We start from the raw sequence: 19,589 nt of genomic DNA on the forward strand, positions 1-19,589 counted from the left end.
ACTCGCTCGTCTTCCCGTGTAAATTGTCCTCGGGCTACCCTCGTTTGGGTTTGGCTACATCCTTCAGCTTTGGCTGCAGCAGCCCCCGAGGGGCCGTTCCACAGCCAGGAATAACTCAGCAGCTATCCGTCCACCCTTCTTTGCCCCTGGATCTCTCCTGCAGACCCAGAACTCATTCCTGAGCCAAGTGGTAGCGTCTCTGGCAGCAGCGGGGCAGGGGAGAGTGAAGAACCCAATTAATCCCTTTTCCCCGGGGATGCACAGACGGGTCGGGCAAAGGTGCAGCGAGGGCTTCTATTTGTGAATGAAGATCCGGACACCAGAGCCGGGACGCCTCAGCTCTGCGGTCCGGAGATTCGGGTCAGCCACAGCCATCCCGGGAGACGTTCCGAGGAGGCGTTCGCCGAGCGCAGGAGGGGCGGCGGCGGGCGAGGGGCGCTGGGGAGGCACCGTCCGCCCTGTGCCAGACCCGCCCCTGGCACCGCCGGGACTCCCGGCCGGCGTCACCCACTCCCGCCCGGCATCCTCGCCCCTTTCCCGCCTCTCCCTCGCATCCCTCCGCCCCCTCAGCGGCAGCCCCCGCCCGCCTCTCCCCCGCTGCGCAGAGCGCGGCGCCGGCGGGCGATGGAGAGCCAGCGCTGCTTCGCCAACCGCTTCGATGACTACCCGGGCAGCCCCGCGGCGGCGCCGGACAGGGAGGCGGCGGTGCCGCTGGTGACCGCCACCATCGAACGCATCCTGCGGGAGCTGCCGCCCCTGGGCGGCCCCCGCGGGTGCCCGGGCGGGCTGTACGGCGGCGTGGCCGGCGTGGCCTACATGCTGTACCACGTCGCGCAGTGCCCGCTGTTCGCCCCGTCAAGGGACTCGTACCTGCGGGCCGCCCGCCGCGTCGTGGACGCCTGTCTGCGGTACCAGGAGGGATGCGGCGAGGCCGACGCCGACACCCGCGCCGCGTTCCTGCTGGGCGGCGCCGGGGTGTACGCGGTGGCGGCGCTGGTCTACCGAGCCCTGGGGCTGCCCGAGTTCGCCCGCCCGCTGGGCAAGTTCAGGGAGCTCAGCGAGGTCTGCGCGCCGCTCTCCTTCCTCGAGTGCGGCTCCGACGAGCTCTTCGTGGGCCGCGCCGGGTACCTGTGCGCCGCCCTGGTGCTGAAGCAGCGGCTGGGCATGGAGGTGAGGGGCGCTGGGGGACGGCGGGGCATCCCCGGAGGGACCGTCGGGGAGCTGGCGGCGGTCCCTCGGACCGGCTTCCCGCGTTGCTGCCGAGGTGGGACAGTGCCCTCGGTTCTGGCTGGCGGTGGAGGGGCATGCAGCGGGGCCGCGGGTCTCTACAAAATAAAAATGGGAGAAAAAAAAAAAAAAAGGCGTCTTTGTCAGCTTGTACTTTGAGGGACCGCTCCCCGGGAGGAGAGGGCTTCCTCTATTAGCTGCTCCTTCCCGAAATTAAAAGATGTGTCTTTGGCAGGAGGGAGCGGAGTGCACGGGGCGAGTGGGATGGGGTCGGGCCGCCGGGCTCTGGAGCGGAGCCGCTGCATCCCGGGGCATGCCAAGAGCATCAGCTGTTGTTTGCCAGGTGGTGAATTACTTGGCAGGAGCCACCCTGGGCTTTCAAGAGTATTTCCGTAAGATGAAGTGGGTAAGAAAGGGAGGAGTGTTGGATATACAGTACTAAGCTGTGCTGTGCTGTAATTTGCAAGCAGGGAACCAGATTTTCAGAGGTGCTTGGTCTTGCTAACCTCAGCATACAGACTTTTGGAAATCTGTCCTTGTATTTTGGTGCTTTTCATGAACGAGAGCCGTTCTTTTAGCTGGAAGCACAAGATGTGGTTATGGTTCAACGTGCTATTGGTTTCAGTAGTCGGGATTTTATCGCAGGATATTGTCGTTGTCAGTGCTGACAATTCAGGGCTTCTACTGACTAGGGCACAGTAATTATTGCAACTGATTCTGTTTGCTGTGGTGCTTGCTACTAAGAGGTCAGTCTGGTATCTGAGCACGCAGTTGGTAGATTTTTGTTCCCGTCCTCTTGTCGGGTCCAATTTGTTAATCTGTTAATCACTGATTTGCAAGTTCATATGTTTCTGGCTTTCTTTCCTCCCAGGAGAGGAAGCGACATTTATTTACAAGTAAATAAATGATGTAAAAACAAGTGGCCCTGCCCCATCCAATACCAGTCACTGCAATTGGAGTCCGAGGAAATTCACTTACTGGAGGTCTCAGGAGGCTCGAGGGTATCCAGAGAAGACACGAAGAATGTTAAGTCAGTTAAATACTTTGATTGCCTTGAACAAGAATTCTTACAGCATTAGGCATTTGAAGTAGCATACATAAAGAGGTGTGCTGTTTCTTTGTATGGCATTGTCTGACAATCACAACCAGAAATGTGTTTATGTTATTTGTAACCATAGCATAACCGAACTTTTCACTCTGACAGCATTTACTATGAGAGGAAAGTTTTGAAGACACATCACAATTGTATATGCAGCAGTGCCAGCCTGAAGGGATGGTTTCTCATGGAGAAATAAGCCATCCCTGTTAGTTCATTTTGCACTGGGGGAGTGTGTCTCGTGCCTGTATCAGTGCTTATGATGGTGTGGTGACATATCAGCTGAATGAGGTGGCACACTGCGCTCTACTGCTTCATTTAATTCCTTTGTCCATTTGTCTTGCATCCTTGAGAACAACTGCTGAATAGTTTGTAGAGTAGGTGCAATCACCTCTTACAGGCAGTGTGAGGAAGGGGAAAACTCTCCTCTCTGTTTGCTTGCTGGGTGAAAAAATATACTTAACGCAGCTGTAAAGAGTTAAACATCCCCACAGATAGGCAAAAGTGTGCACTTATTGTGGAAGGTATTTAGCAGGTGGGTTAACTGCAATCGTGGGGAGTTATTTTGGCAATAAAACATATATTCTCTGTCTCCTTGCTGATGTTTTCATCAGTAAGCTAATGTCCTTCTATGGTACTATTTGTTTTGTCAATACATTGTAATTTTAAATGTATAATGCAAGAAATAAATTGTTAAGTATTAATAAAACCAACTTTATTTTTTAATTTTGCTCCTTAATGAGGAAAACTACAGTGATTTCTAGTCTCTATGTACTTGTGCTTGAGCAAAATTTGTGTCCTTTGAATAAATATTCCCATCCTAATACAAAATTATTTTAATTAGTACATTGCCAGATCAGACCGTGCATCTTTTTACAAATGAAGGAAGGGATGCCCAGAGAGAGTGCGTGTCATTTATTACCCAAGGTCAAACGGTAAGCCAGGTACATCCCAAAATAGAAACAATGTCTTGTGATTCGAACCGCTGGAAAATGCTACCTCCTGTAATTTGATTGTGCACAGTCTCACATGGCTCATTGCAGCACGTTTTCTTGTTTCCCACGTTCTTTTTTTTGAGGACACTGTGCAAACATTTCCAGCACAAAGTGAAATCCATTCCTTACATTGAAATACAGCCGTTGCTGCCCGTATGGTTGGTTTTTTTTCCTCTGAAGAAGTCAAATGGTGACCTATATACAAGGAATCGCTTGCCCTTGGAGAAAGCCTTGGGAGCGAATTTTACAGTTTACCTTGTGGGTTTGGTTTTTGTTTATTCCAAGCAGGGAAGGAATGAGACGGCTTTATTTCAGTAAACAGCAATTTAGCTCATCTGCTGTGCCCTGATGTTTCAGTTTCTTGATAAAGAGTCTTGGTGTCTTTAAGTTTAACATGTTCTTCACAAAGTAAATGGACTGTCCTGAAGGATGCAGTCGGTTGGATAATATTGGCTTCATGTGAAGATGGCATTTACATTCAGCTGGTTTTCAGATTTTCAGGCTAATACAGCATTTTCTCCTGATGAATTAATTGGGATTTTTTGCATGAGTAAGGATTACTTCAACAGTCAAGGCTTAACAGGAATTGACTTTCATGATGCACTGTGCATTAGGAAAGATGTTTGTATTCATCCCTTTTTTAATTTCCATTATGTTGCAGTTAGTGCTTCCCAGGCAGAAATGGGTAAAATACTCTTTTGGCAGAAAAAATGCGTCCTTTGTATAAGGTGCATGTACTTTACCTGTCCTTACCTGCTGTGTTTTCACCACTTATGGAAAATTTAGTTTCTGTTCTCTCCTCTGTAGGTATGTCTTTTCCTGATGCTTGTAGTGCTGGTTCATGGTATGTTCTTGGGGAAATCTGTCAGTCCTTCTTTTAATTCTCTTCACACAGTCTCTATATGCTTGTGCAAACAGCAGTAAGACACCGTCAAAATGATGATCCCATCCCTTTATTCGTGCGATATTTTATCCTTGGTTTTTCTCAGGGGTGTTTCTGTCCCATTTCGTGGCTGATGGAGCATGGTGTGCCTCGGTAGTTGCACTTCCTTCTGGCAATGTAACTGTCAGATGACGGAGGGAAAGGTACAGAAGTTCGAGTGGCTTCTTGCATTACCATCTGCCAAGATGTTACTGCCTTTTAGTACAGCTTGGGTTATCTTTTAATAACTGCCTGTATGGATGGGCTTGTCTGGCTTCCACTGGCTCGGGGCTGCAGCAGCAAAGGCATCAGTGGATCGCAGTGTGCCCTGTGGGAGACAGGGCAGCATTTTGAGTGACTGCCTGATGCTGCGGTTTCTTTAGAGACAGTGGTTTCGAAAGACATTGGGTCACTGTAAGAGACCCTTGCCTGCAGTTGCAGTGGTGACAAGCTGAAGCAGCACACTGTGCCACAAATGTGGCCAAACCTGTTCCCACACGGGTTGAGACACTGGGCTGGGTCTTGAGACTCTCCAGTAGGGACTTTAGCTCTTCCATGCCACAGTGTGGTTAAGCTTTCTGTCTCTGTGGCAGAGGGGAATCTCGATTTCTTTTTCCAGCAAATGCAACGTCATGATTTACTGTGTGTTTCTGAGGGTGTTATCCTGTCACAGTATGGACACAATTCTGATGTTATTCTGTCAGGGCATGCCCAGAAAGAGCAACAGTCTTTCTAACAGGACCTTGTTGAGTGTAGAGCCCTTCTAAAAACCTTATTTACCCTTACTACTGTGTATAGCTGAGCCTCTTTTCTCCTGGACCTCACAAGATTGCAAATCAAGCTGAGCCAACTTCACCTGGTACCTGGAAAACAGAAATAATGCTGCTGTGCAGTCTGAGATCTGGGTGCCAGAGCAAGGGATGTGTCAGGTAGGACTGGCTTTAAAAGGCAGTGGAACAGAGAGATGTACAGTGTGTGGGACCTGAGAGGCCGAGCCAGTGTGTATTTCATAATATTCTGTGAGAGAAGATACAAATGAACAAAAATTATTTTCTTTCAGCCTCTCAGACAATTCTAGATGATGTAAATTGTTCCTTAGAGTTTTCCCTCCAGATAGTCAGCTAGTTTTTAAAGACTATTGTAGGTTACTTTGCTCCACTTTTTTTTGCTTTTCAATCTCTTAGGAAAAAAATTGGAAAGTATGAGAGGAAAGAGCTTCCTGAATCCTGCCTAGAACATGTTCATTTGCAACTCTTTAAAGCAAATGTATTAACGCTGAACAAGGTGTTTATGAAAGACACTCAATGGTCTGATCTTAGCAAGGGAGATCTGCTAAGTACCCACAGAATTGGTGCATCTCCAAGTGCTGTAGCACAGAATCCCCATGTCAGGCTTTTAATCTCCACCTGCACCTGAAAGGGAAGGATTGTCCTTTGAGGTGAGATTTCATTCCTGCTCTGCGGCCATTGAAGTCCTTTCTCTCTGCGGAAGAATTTGCCAGTTTATCTGAAGCGTTGTGGTGTTTGAAATGTCAAACATCATGGTGCTAGCTGGAGCTGTGCTGATTTCATTATTTCATTTTACACAGGCCACTACACAGCCAGGATGTCTTTTTTTGCCAGAGGATTAAAATGAGTTAACAGTAAAGATAAAAAGCTTTTGATCCTGTCCTGCCTCTTAAACATACAGTCTCCTAGCCATGGTTTCCAAAACCACACACAGGGGCTAGATTTTGCATTAATTTGCTTAAATTGATGAATTTAAACCTGGAGTTCAATACTGGAGTTTTCTAAAGTAAACAGTGAAACGAAGCTGATTATTTGCATTTGGATTTTTTTTTTTTTAGAAGGCATTCTGAAATAATTTGCATCTACCTTTCAGAATTTCTGTTTCTCTTCAGCAAGGCAACATGAATTGTTTTCATTTTAACAGCCTCCAAATTCAGAGATGGCAACATGTTGATAAGGGCTGCCTGGATTCAGTTCAACACAGCAGACACTGAATGTCCAGTTGTAGTGTCAAAGTAGAAAATTTGAGGTTGAAAATGTTGAATTTCATGTGCGTTGTTTACCAGCCAGTAAAAAAGCACTGTAATACAGACTGGATCCTTCTAGAATTGGAGGTTTGATTGACATGAGTTTAGCTACATCCTTTACATATTCAGTTGCAGAAATACGGATTTCAACCACATATAGCTGAGGAGTGGTATTAAAAAGACAGTTTTGTACAAAAGCAGTGTTCGTATCTCTATGGCTTTATGCTGTTGGAAGAACGTTTGCCTACGCAGCAGCATCCTTTTGCTGAAAAAGCAGCCCAAGCACTAATACGGATGTTATGATAACAGCTTTTAGCAAAAAAGAGAAATATATTTATGCAGAGACATCTCTACTTTCCCATCCGTCTTCTGACTCCTTTAAATTTCATATGCCGGAATTTAACTCTTAAACTTGGTCAGTTCAGTCATCTTCCTCGTCATCCCCGTGGAGAATTTTGAGGTCACCCTTAGGAGTTTGTCGGTGCCGCTCATTACTCTGCTAGAAGCAGAGGTGTTGGAGGCAGTGTCTTGTCCTCTGCAGAGCAGAGAGGCTTGAAGGTGAGATCTGCAGAACAAAACACAAAACACAGGAAGCGGAGTGAGGGCGTGTTTGTGGAAAAGTTGCTGAGCAGTGTTTTGGACCTGTGGAGTGTGTCTGGTGACTGAATCTCTGGAAGCATCTGGAGACATCAGGTTTGAAGCAGAGAAGCAGGAGGTCTCTTCAGCAGTGAGGTGCAGAGCTGGAGTGGAAGCTACCGTTCCTCACAGCATTGCTTACTTGGAGTTACTTTGGTGACACAGTACAGGAAGTTCCTTAAATCCATTGCCTTAGGGTTTCAGATTTTTTTTATGTTGTATTTTATGCATATGTCAAAGAACTTTATTGCAGTACTGTGTTTCTATAGATATTTGGCATTGATGGTTTCCCTCCTGATTTTTTGTCATGGTTCTTATAAAGGACTAAAATCCACTGTTAACTGTTAGGTCACACTGGATGACATAGCAGAAAGCAATAGTGTGTGTGTCAAACATGCATATGTGGTGGAGTGTGTGGATGCAGAGAGACAGGCAGGCATGGGGAAAAAAGACATTTGACAGGGATGGAACAGAGAGAAAAAAGAAAGAGCTAATTTAAAAAAAGAAATCTAAAAGAAGCAAAAGAATTAGTTGCTGGCAAAAATGTAAAAAAATTGGAAAGTTGCAGAGGGGTAGCAGAATTCAAAGATGAGAGGAGAAAGGCAAGAAATAATGTAGACCCTGGAGCAGAGGAGATTTAAAACTAAAGCCAGGCTCTTTGACAGACAGATGTAGATCTGATGGCTAATGTACTCAATTTAGAATAATGTAAAAGTTCAAAAAGAAGAGAGAAGAGGACGGGCAGAGGAGTAAACTACATTTAGTTAGGGAAAGTTACTATTTTTGACTGCTTGATTTTGTTTGTCACGCTTTTGTCACCATATTCTCTTTGCAAAGGCTCCTACACTTACAAAAATAGCTGCCATCACATTCAGTGCTTAAAAATTCGAAGCGCAACGTTATGTCTTAAATTCCATATTTTCTTTCTGTACTGAATAACAGAGATAACTACTGAATAACAGAGATAACTACTGACGTCTGGAAGCAAATATGGGCATTTTCATGAATGTTTCTGTATTTCTGATGCTGACATTTCCCTATTACGTGCATATAATATTATAAATCAGTATGTAACCTAAACAGTAACTAAACAGTAATACTGTTAGTAAACCTTACTTAGGTATCAGGCTAAATAAGCAGGAATATGAAAAACTGAGTTGCTCCTGGGAGTTAGAAAAAACACAAGGCTAACAACAATTACTAGTTAAAAGCGTAACATCCTCAGCATTTTACAGCACTGAAATGGAGGGATAAAAGTAAACCTTAAGTTCTCTGTACTCATTTAATACACAGAGCATTAGATTTGTACATAAATATGTAGGACAGCAGCGCACCAAAACTAGCAGGGCCCAAATATAGAATCTGTCCTCTTCTTTTGTCTCACCTCCATTAAATCAATAGGCTCTACTTCTCTGTTAATTCAGCTGAACAGTCCTAAAATCAACCTGGCAGCCCACAGACAGACTGTGTAAAGACTGCAGAGCAGGTTACTCAGCCAGTAAACCCCTGTCTTCTGCCTCACCTCCGAGCAATCGTGGAGCTCTGTGGAGAGGATCAGAATGGGTAAGTCCCATGGTCCTGCTGTCATCCAACTTCTCTATTCCACTCCTTTTTAAAAAAAATCAGAATTCAGTATATGCAATCAGGTCACCGTTTTTGATAAGACAATCTGTCAAAATGTCTCTTTGTCTGTGTCTGTCATGCAGTGAGTTCTTTGACCATTGACAAGCACGAGATTAAGCACCGAGCGATGTTGCATAACCTTCTGTCCACTCCATTACAAGAAGCTCAATGACAATACCATGTCAAAACCAAGTATTTCTTATCTATGTTGTAGGATTATTTTCAAGGGATCATTAGTGAGCTGGAGCACCAAGGCAAAATAATTGAAATACTATTTCATTTTAGGCAAACATGATCAAAAAGCATCTTAATAGCAGTCCAAGCTGTGTCTGAGTCATTTGGTGTTTCTCAGCTCAGTATATTTTGATGTCTGAGAGCAGAACCATTAATCTATTTTTGCAGTAGATCGACATTCCTGAATTCTTCATTTTAATGGCTTAGTACATCTTGTTGAAGAACAGTGAATCATGAGTGAGTTGGAATGGGTGTCTGATGGCACTGAATGATCTGGGAGAAAAAATATGTGGCAGATAAATGCATCTATCTGTCCAAGGCATTTAGTTATTTTGTGTGTCTAATCTTTTCCTTCACAGGATGCTTCCATTCCCTTATTGGTACAACGTTAACATAAATTGAGGATTATAAATGGGGCATGTGCTAGTCATATTTAGATATCAGTGTCAAGGAAATGAAAGCTGCTCTTAAAAATGTGTGGGCCTGGAGCTAGAAACAGCACAGGACAAAGCAGCTCTGTGCTGGTTGGTCAGTGCAGAATTTGAAGGTGGTGGTATTGCATATTCCATACTGGTGGTGTTCTGCAGTTTGTCTGCTCAGGCCTGACAACCAAATAATATCCCAACCAGAATCAAAGAGCTGATAGGACCCTTGAGAGGTAAGTCAGGCTGCCATCTAACCCACAGGAAGATGTGGCTGTGCCTGTGTCATTCCTGGCAGACCCTCTCTAACCTGCTCTTCACACCCTGGAGTCAGTGATGGGGATCTGCAGGCTGCCTTGGCTGTCTGATACCGTTTTTTTTAGCTTCCCTGTTAAAAGTCTTGCCTAATGACTAATCTGAATCTTGCTGTAAGTTAAGCCTGATATTCCTTGTCCTTCCCATTGAAAAACAGCGAGAAATTCTGTTCCTCTTTACAGAAGAGGGAGACTGTTATAATTTTTATCCTTAATCTTCTTTTCTCAAAACAATCCTAAGCCTTACAATCTTCCCATGTGTGTCATCTTATCTACATATCTGGTCCTTCCCATTCATTGCACTCTGCCAGTCTCCCTCCAGCCTTTCCTGAAGAGTGCCAGAAGTTGGACACCTGTTTCTGGCAAAAACCTTTCCAATTTAGCAAAGAGATAACTGTGTTTCTTCCAGGTCTTGTTTCCATATATACAACTCAGTAAGGTGTTCAGATCTCACACCAGCATGACACTGACTCACATCCAGCTATTATCCAGCAGTCTTTTAATGGGCTGCTGCTACATGGACAGGTGTTCATTAGGAAAAGTCTCTGAACAAGTGAGGAAGGTAGGGGTCATGTGGAGACAGGGAACCACAGAAGCTGTGCTGTGATATGCAAGATGAAAAGCTTCTTCAAAGCTTCAAAGCTGAAGGGGCTTTGTGTCATTAATGCCAACTAGAGAACCTCCTTTCCTTTGTTCCCTGAATAAAACTGGGAATATGTTATTCTACCTTGTAACACAAGGTGTGCCATTATATATCCAGGGGACATCTGTGAAGTGATAGAGTTCTTTTGTGGAAGTATAGTTGGAACAATATATTTTAGAGGGCTGTATTAAATCAACTGTGTTGTCGACATTAGAAATCAAGGAGTAACTGAAATCTGAAGAAATGTCTGAAAGTTAAACTTAGTCTGTTCTTATTTACTTTTGTTGCTAATGTAAAAATAAAGCTCAGTATTGTCTCTTGTCTTCCGTGAAATGGCTAATGCTATACTTGTTTTAGTTTTCTAAGGCTAAGCCAGTGATTAAGTAGTCGAAATTCCAGTTATAGTAGCAGTGGACCGCAAGATACACATTCCACGTGTAGCTGTTTAAATTTGATCAGACCTAAGTTGGTCAAATATGAATTCGGGCAAAATTCTTAGCAGTAGAACAGCAAAATAAACTTATTCAGGCTCTTTAAATAAATATTGATTTGCTTGTTCTTGGTCTTGCAGAGCTGAATCAATCATGAGCTTTCTTATGCCAGGCTGCTGTTTTCATCCATACATGCTTTTTATTATGCCAGCAAAAATACCTGGAAATAATGCTCAGATAACTGCTACACATCCAGAAGACAAAATGTAGACAGAGCTGTAGCATGAATGCACTTGCCCTATTTTGATTTTATTCTCTAATCACTGTGGGACTGCTTATTTTGATAAAACAAATATTGTGAGGTAAATTAAAAAAAAAAAATAACACACAGATAAGCTGAGTCAAAGTTAGAGTTGAATCCACATGATCTATCTGACCAGTGTATCAGCATACTCACTTAGATTTGGATTTGGCTCAGTTGTAGAGTCAAAGCATGGCCAAGGCTGGAAGGCACCTCTGGAGGTGTTCTGGTCCAGCCTCTGCTCAGAGCAGGGTCTGCAAGAGCAGGTTACCCAGAGTTGTGTTCATTTGTATTTTAATATTTCCACTCTATACCTTCTCTAGGCAACTGTGTTGGGCCACCTTCACAGTAAGAAAGCTTTATTTTTATATTTAAGTAGAATTTTCTGTCACTGGGCACTGCTAAGAAAAGCCTGGCCCTTCTCTGCTCACTCCTATCAGGTGTTTGTACACATCGAAATCTCCCCAGAGCCTTCTCTTCTCCAGGCTGAGCAATCCCTAAGTTAGTACACAGAAAGCACACAGTCATTCCTGCTCCATTTGCCTCTTTTCCCCAAAAGCAGGCTCACAATGCCATCCCATCTCCTCTGACTCCCCCTAATACCTTGGATGGGCAAAGGATTGCAGTTTTTTTCCCTTGCAGTTGGAAGCAGGGAAGAGCCTGAAGTCCAGAAGGGTCAAAAGGACCCGTTCAGCACCTCACTCTGCCACAGAGCCTCAAACTCAAACTGCATCCTCCTTGTCAGTCTTTGCTGTATGAAGGGAAGGGCAGAGTCTTCTCTTATAGCTAAATATTGAGGTTGACAAAACTGTTCCTGGCTCTGTCAGGTAATTGGGAAGGTTGTGGATCTGAAGAGCTTTAGTGTGAAGATTTTTTTTTTCCCACAAAAACGGAGCTGTTTTAATGCATGCTGCAGCTCAAAGGCTTCTTAATGCCTTGCAGCCCTGCAGCACTGAACATCTGTTAATGAAAATGTCTGTAAGAGATAGACCATGCCCCGCTATCAAAGGGAGATAAGAAATACCCTAAAAGTGCCTGTGGGAACTTTATCCCCTCACCGCCCATATTAATCAAACACCTCAGGTTGCTGTTTGCCAGTGGAGAAAGAGAGTTCCCTGTCCCACAGGCTATGTGAGGAGCCAAGGATGCATCAGGGCAAGGAGGCAAAACCTTCTTCTGAAAGCTAAGTTACAGGCCAGGGGTGATAAAACATTATTCCTGGTGTCTGCAGATGGCCAGGACACCCCTCAAGTGCCAGGGTTATGAGGGAGGTTCTTTTAAATTGTTATTTTTGTGGGATTTCTTTCAGATTTTGCAAGAAAGACATCAGAGGATTTCTGTGTCCTTCTGAGCCCTTGAGGTGAAGCTGCTTTACTCCAAGGGCATTGGAATATTAAGCACATAGAACAGGTAGGAAAGGCATCTGGCAAAGAGTTTTAAATACAAGTAGTTTGACTTAGCAAGCTTGGCTTGGAAAACACATTATATGATCCATAGGTCCAGGAGTATCTGGCTGGGGCTCTTCTGTCTCAGTTTACACAGTTCCTCCCACAGGGCTGGAGAGAATAGTCATGTAAAATGACAAATCCAGCAAAGGGGAAGCATGGCTTTGAGTGCTCCCAGGGCACCAACAACACAGTGTAACATGAGGTAATAGTAATTCCTGTTAGTTAATGATGTGCAAAGTAATGGCCAAGTGCTGTGAATATTTATTACTAGTGGCAATGGTATGATTTGTCTCGTGATTCCTACTACTCTTCTTCTTTGCTGTGTGAGGTTTGAACTCTCAGAGTAATCTGAACTGTGCCTTCTGACACAGCAGTCTCTTTTTCCTAAAGTCTGCTTGGTTTACACACAGTCATAACTGAGAATAAGTAGCACAAAGGGAAGATTGATAAAATTTTCCAATTTTCCTGATTTTATTATAGTATCAAATGGCAATCTTTTAACCAGGAGAAAAGTACAGACAGCGATCCCATTACTTACCAAATAAGCCACATTTTAAGGAGCACGGTATTCCACACTTCCTCAAATTAATCCCATGACTCTCACTCTGCCCTTGAAATGTGGCAGTACTGAATTATAAGAGACTGTCTGTATTTGAAATATGACTCAAATTGAATTTGGAGTTGTGGGCATATTTCCAAGCAGTGCTAATGGCCCTGTATGCCACTGGAAACTCTTTTGTTACTGTCTTTTGCATCAGAACTGTCTTGTCGATGTGCCTTGGAGTATCTAGGAGCCACATACAGCACATCAGGATTTTTACTACATCAGGCTGCTACCACAGTCTAAGGATAGGGTAAAATTTAGATGACTCAGAGGACTTGATCACCTTCATCTGGTTTTCCTGCATTATGTTGTCAGCATTATTGCTGTAGCTTAAGTTGATATTTCTATTCAGTAGCTTATTGGCATGGCACAAATTGCAGATCATCACACAAAGTAGAAGTGGCATGAGGCCAGCATGGAGTTCTCTAGAATTCCCTTTGCTTGGAGGCACTGCTGGTGCTACCTTAAAGTGACTAATTTATGCCTTTGTTAGCCTGTGAATGTTGCTAACATTGTGGTGTTTACCTAATTTAACTAATTTCACAGGTAGCCGCATTGTTCCTCGGCCATAAATATTTAGATATACCTCTGTGTGTCACATGTCTCAAATATCTGCATAGTAGAACTGCATATAAAGCAGCATGACTTAGAAAAAAGAAGTCTTTCGAGACAAGCAGTGTTACTTGTTGTAAATAAGAGAATTATAAAATTAGTGGCTGATGAAAGAGCAGTAGCCAATACCTTGTTTACATTTGAATAGGTCTTTTGATGCAGTGTCAAAGATAACCTTCTTTGAAAACTTAATTCATGCTGGCTTGGGTGGGGACCTTGTGGATTTGGAATTGGCTGAAAGACCAAAAAGCAAAGCTAATCATAACTACTAATAAGGGACTGATGTAGCAACCAGCCTTATTTATTATCTTCATTAATGATCCAGAAGAGGCAGCTCTCTGGATAAGAATTACTTTGGCTTTTAAACTGAGACAAGTGCCAAATACCATGCACAGGCAGAGGGAAAGTATGAAAACAGCTCAGGAGATTAAAAAATGAGCTAAAACAAAGTTTATTTTTAGCGGTGCAAGCACATGTATCTGGGGAGAAATATCTGTAATACTTATCCTGCATGTTAGGAAGAAACTGAGACTCAAGTAAGCTGGAAATGACAGGACCTGAGTTCCTCATGTACCCAGTTCTTGTGAGTGTTAGATTAGTCTGCACCTGTGCTGCATCACTGCTTGTACACCAGGTGTAGCATGAGAGCACATCAGTGTCCTGCACTTACTTTAATGTAAATTACCATTACATTCCTTTGCATTTATTCCCCATGGGAATGAGCAGCTAATATAAATGAGAAGGCATAACCAGTACCCGTAGAAATTAACACAGCATGGCATTTAGAAGGTCAGTGAAATTTTGGACTGCCTACACAGCTGTACCATCCAACAAAGTCCAAGGCACCTAGTTTGTGCCCTGGAAGTCTGCTGGGCATCTTTTGATAGGTGTGCAAAACCTGAGAGTTGTGCGTTGTGGGTCACGTAAGCCATGCCAAAATCCATAAGCCAACAGCTACACCACACCACTCACCATCCATGGAGCTCTGATACAGATTTATAGTGCTCTCTTTTCTCCGTGGTGTTTATGCAACTCCTCCCAATCTTCCCACATGAGTGGCCTTCATGTCACCTGCCAAAACTCACCTCCAAAGGAGGCTGTAGAGCTGCAGCTGGGGAGTACATCCCACCAAGCTCATCTCTCCCAGTTTGCTGAAGGTGCTTTTCTCACAGACTCCCAAGCAGGGTCTGACCTGCTGTGGAGTAAAAGCAAACCAAGCATCCTGTCTTTTCCCAGTGGCAAGGACAGAATGTGTTCACCTCCTGTCACCCTACAGTTTTCAAGACCAAATGGGCTCTAAGCAAATTGCAGTACAAGTGGGGGTCATAGTCTCTTCCTTTTTATGTGCAATAACCTTGAGATTTCATCACTAACCTGGCAACTCAAATTCACATCCCTTCTTTTTCTGACACACTGCAAGAATTTAAGCTGATGCCTCTAAGCTGAGTGTGCTGATGGCTAGAGCAAGTCTCTCTTGTTGCACCTCTGATTGAAATTACTGATATAAAATACTCCCTCTGATTGAAATTACTGATGTAAAATACTCAAATATTCTTCAGAGCAGGGCCTGGAGGGAAGTGCCCCAAACTCTAGGCTCCCAAGTCACTCTTGTTTCTTTGCCGCCCGTGGTGTCAGCATGGAAGGATACTGTTCCTACATGGTAGAGACACACTAACTGCAGAACAGGTTTAAATAACAGTTTTCAAACTGTTTTACGTACAGTACAGCATGGACATTGTCCAAACAGTTGGATGCTTCCCCTTGTTTGCAGTGAGGAGTACTGTAGTATACAAACAAATCTTTCTTCTTCAAGGTTTGTTTCCAATGCTCCATCTGGTTTAATATCTTGTACCAGTACTAGATGACTCAGAGTAGCTGCACAAATGTCTGTGGAAGCTAATTTTGAAATGTGTTTTCTGTAACATGCCTAACCTGTATTTTTTAAGGACTGACTTTATGCTCTGAAGCACAAGAGTTTATTTTTCATCCAGAATTGGTGGGCTGAGTTCTGGGAGTTGATGTAAGATTTAGCCTTGCAACATCTGTCAAGAATAAATGTTCTTACATTGAAGTATTTGATGAGTTGAAAGGTGATAAATTATTTATTTAAGCAACACAGACTCTGAAGAATTCTTATTTAATTCAGTTGGAGTAGTGGAACACTTCCGGCAGTTAAGCCAAAATCATCCTAAAAATTCTCATCTTAAGGTTCAGTTGGTTTGTTAAAATTCCACAATGAGAGTGGACTCAGCTAAATTTTGCAGAAATAATTTCTCTGGCTTACTGGAGTCCTGGCTGTGCAGAAAGATATTTTGTCTTTAAACTTGCAGCTTTTTACAAGCTATCATTTTGTTCTTGACATTGGAAGATGAAATAACTTTGTATTCTTTAACTCATTAATTACCTCTTGTCCAGAAAATAAATGTTGCCATCCTTTTAGCTTCACTTAGGAGAGTCTCTTAATTTTCTCTAAAATACCTGTTTCTACTTGATTTTTTTTTTTTTTGGTAGTTTTGTTTTGTTTTATTTTAATAATGAGAGAACAGACTTGGAGAATTATCAGAAGAAAGAACAAAACAATACTGCTAAAGTAGCCTTTAAATAATCATTTCAACATTACTCTCATGCATCCTAACACTTTCTGTTTGCTTTCTACAGAGCTGTGATACACTGAGCAGAGATTTTCACTGAGCTGTTCACAGCACTATGCAAATTGTCACATATAGTTTAAGTTCTTCTCTTCCATGAACGTAGGATTTTGAGAAGGTCAAGGACTCCTCTAAGGTACTGAACTGTTAAAAATGTACATGTATTATACAGCCACAGTCAGGGCACTCTGTACATCCCGAGGTAGCACGTTAAGATGAAAGCCCAAATTTTTATTGGTTTTAAATGGAGAAAAAAAACCACAGCTGAAAGCCTTGTGATTGGGAGCCTCTAATGCTGGTAACAGCCCTGTTCTCTTTTCAAACCTTAATTAGAAACAAATGAAGACAAGAATACTATTTTACTTTTCTGTAGCTTATCTCTGCAAGTTTTAACAATAAGAAGCTATCAAGTCTTTCATGGATAGCTTTCCAAAAGCTACTTTCTGTAGCCCCTCCTCCCCCATCAATCTTTTTGGTTCTGACACTTCTGCAGTGAGGCTTTGAGGAGTCATGTCTGTTTTCTTATTTACTTTGGTAAGCCTGTGAATGACGCATGTTCACTTGTGCCGAGGGAGGAGGTCTGAACACTCAAAAAACAAGCCTAAAGGCGTTTGAAGTAGACTGGAAATTGTTGCATGAGGAACATAAAAGGACTGGATGATGATGACAGATAAGGAATGTAGTATATCTTTAACGTAAAGAGGAAAAAAATATAAGGCTGCTCAATAATGTATAGAATGAAGTCTCTGTCTTCTGGATTTCAAATGGCCCTGGCATATTTTGTGAGTTGCTACCTGTAAGCAATGGCTAAATAAAACTAACAAGGATGCCAAAAAAAAGGAGGAAGAAATAAATTTATGATACCCAACAACACACTTCATGTGTAAAATTAAATGGATGTACAATTGTTTACATTGTAATATTTGATTAGCTGAAAAGTGATAAAATGTTTTTGACAGGTGTGCTCAAGGCCAAATCCTGTAGTCCTGACAGAAAAAAATTCCCCCTAGTAAACAGTTCACAGCTGCATCTGTGAACCATGACCTACTATAACTGCTTGAAAGGCAAATGAATTCCTGTTAAACTGAATATTGAGCAAGATCAGACACAATTTGATCCACTACAGTTTGCTGGTGGGTATATAAACTGCAACCTTTAATTTTACTGCTATTTTAGTTCTTCAAATTTCTTCATTTTATTTTGATTCTTCAAACAGTGTATTTGCAGGAGCAAAGAAGATTCACAGCAAGAGTGTAAAGCTCTGCCTCAACACAAACTATAGACCAATATTTGGAATTCTCTCCTCAGGAGAGTGGTGCCTCATACCTCAACTGAAATTTTTAATCCCTTTTATTTAGATATAGAAGACAATGTATAGCCTGGTTCATCACAGGAGACAGTCTTCATGTGAATATTTGTTGACATGAAGCACAATTCTTTCAGAGTGCCAGGAAGAATTGCTTATAAATGCAGCTTTATTCAATAGAGGCATAGAGTGTGCACATCCTTGGAAAAAAGTGATTAAAACCCCCAAATACTTCCATTGTGTGTAAGTCATCCACATTGGTTTGGAGCAATGAACGACAATGCATGTGCTGGTCAGTCCCCTCCAAACTGACTAAACTGAGAGCAGGATCAGTCCTTGAACAGTTAGATATTTGCTCAGCTGTATCTGTTAGGTTTCTCTACTCAGCTTCTGCAAGCAAGGTCAGCATTTTACTCTGTCAAGTAAGCCATATTTCTGTGTTCTCAGCCTTTAAAAGCCTCATCAGACACAGTTGTTATCAATTTCAACAGACTACGAGCCAGCCCCATGGTGTTACTGGGAAGACATGGAATAACAAGAATTTACAAGAATAATTACATGGCATAGAAACCGTAACCAAGTGGTAAAACTTACAGCACTTCTTATATAATACTTGCCAGGAGTAACAACCGTCTCTCCCCTCCCTTCCCCATTCAGGTCAATGACCCATTCAGGTCAATGAGGATTTTGATATTAAAAGCCATATTAATCATCTAATAGGTGAAATGACTTTGACAAATTGAAAAGAAAAAAAAAAGCTGCATGAGACTAAAAAGGCTCTTTTCCATCACTCTGAGTGATTAAGATGATGGTGTTACTTAAGATGAATTGAACGATGAGCATCCTTGGAGATATTCTCAAGGAACCAGCAATCAATCTTTCTCTGTCCCCATCCTGTACTTCTTATTTATTGTATTACATAGTTGCTTTCAGTGTAATCTCTTAGTTTTATTTTTCTTTTCTTGGCAATCTCAGATGAACAACATAAACACTGTTGCTGAAACAAGCGAAGCTTTTATGTTATATACAGTTGCAGCATGAGAATGGCACTTACAATAAAATAAAAAATAGAGGAAAGGTGATGTGTTCATACAGGTTCTGTGCAGTAATTCAGTCAGGGAGATACCTCAGTGAAGGGGGCAGTAGAAAAACTTTTAATTGTCCAAATATGCTGTATATAAACCACTAAGTTGTTTTCTCCAGCCCAGTACCACACTGAATTTGGGTGTAGACCATTCTCTTCAGACATAGCCTGCTAACACAGCCTATAGGGCACAGGAGCTCTTTCACCTCTCTCTCTTCCTCTCTCTTTACCCCCTTTCCCTCTCTCCCAAGGCCAGTTAGGCCACTCTGTCTCTGTTTTGTGCTACCTTTTGCCATGTAGCATCCAGCTGGCTGTTCCCAACTCAGACAAGAAATACCAGCTAACCACCAAGGACATAATCACCACCAGGAGACATCACTACAGCAGTAAAGTTTTGTTAATTGTGAAGTGATACACAGTGTTCTTGTCCCTTTGTCTTTCTTAACCAAACATCAGTTTAAAGGCACTTCACAGGTTTCTCATAGAAAACAAGATAAAGTTTTCAGAGCTTAAATTTTGGAGATGTGTCAGAGATGTCCTTGTTTCTTCTTACCACTTGCAACAGTGCTTTCAAGTACCTGATTTCACTCCTGTATGGAGTGGCACCTTCAAAGTTAACTGTGTCTTCACAAGCTTGGCAGCTGTACAAGTCATAATCTTAAGAAGTTCTAGCATGAACATTTCTCGTTGCACATTTGTACTCCTCAGAAGTAAATGCATTACATTTTATTCGATCAGTGCCCTGTCTGATGCTGAGTGCTCTCTTTTACAGATGAAGCAAAAGAATGAAGGAATGGAAATGTCCGGTTCTTTCTGGAAACCTCCAGGACATCTTAAAATATGGCATACCAGCTTATTTTGGTTTCCAGATACAGTTGCCATTTTCATTTGTAGAACTCTAAACCTAGGTCAACTTCCCTTTGAACAATGTTAACCTTTACCTACTGACCTGAGATCAAGTTCTGCCCATCTCATGCTGACCTGTGTACAGACACTAATAAATTCATT

General features: G+C 42.7%; 1 protein-coding gene across 1 annotated transcript in view; it reads left to right on the forward strand.

Annotated features, from left to right (window-relative positions):
- Positions 1-605: 605 nt before the first annotated feature.
- The window catches only part of LANCL3 (LanC like 3), a 37,230-nt gene continuing 18,246 nt past the window's right edge, over positions 606-19,589 (forward strand). Inside the window, exon 1 of the mRNA XM_027741943.2 lies at positions 606-1,170. Coding sequence (XP_027597744.1) covers positions 625-1,170 — 546 coding nt within the window. The 5' untranslated portion in view covers positions 606-624. The remainder of the gene's footprint in view (positions 1,171-19,589) is intronic.

Source organism: Pipra filicauda, unplaced genomic scaffold (assembly GCF_003945595.2).
Source record: "Pipra filicauda isolate LSUMZ 115617 unplaced genomic scaffold, ASM394559v2 scaffold18_size4552066_pilon, whole genome shotgun sequence".
NCBI classification, from domain to species: Eukaryota; Metazoa; Chordata; class Aves; order Passeriformes; family Pipridae; genus Pipra; species Pipra filicauda.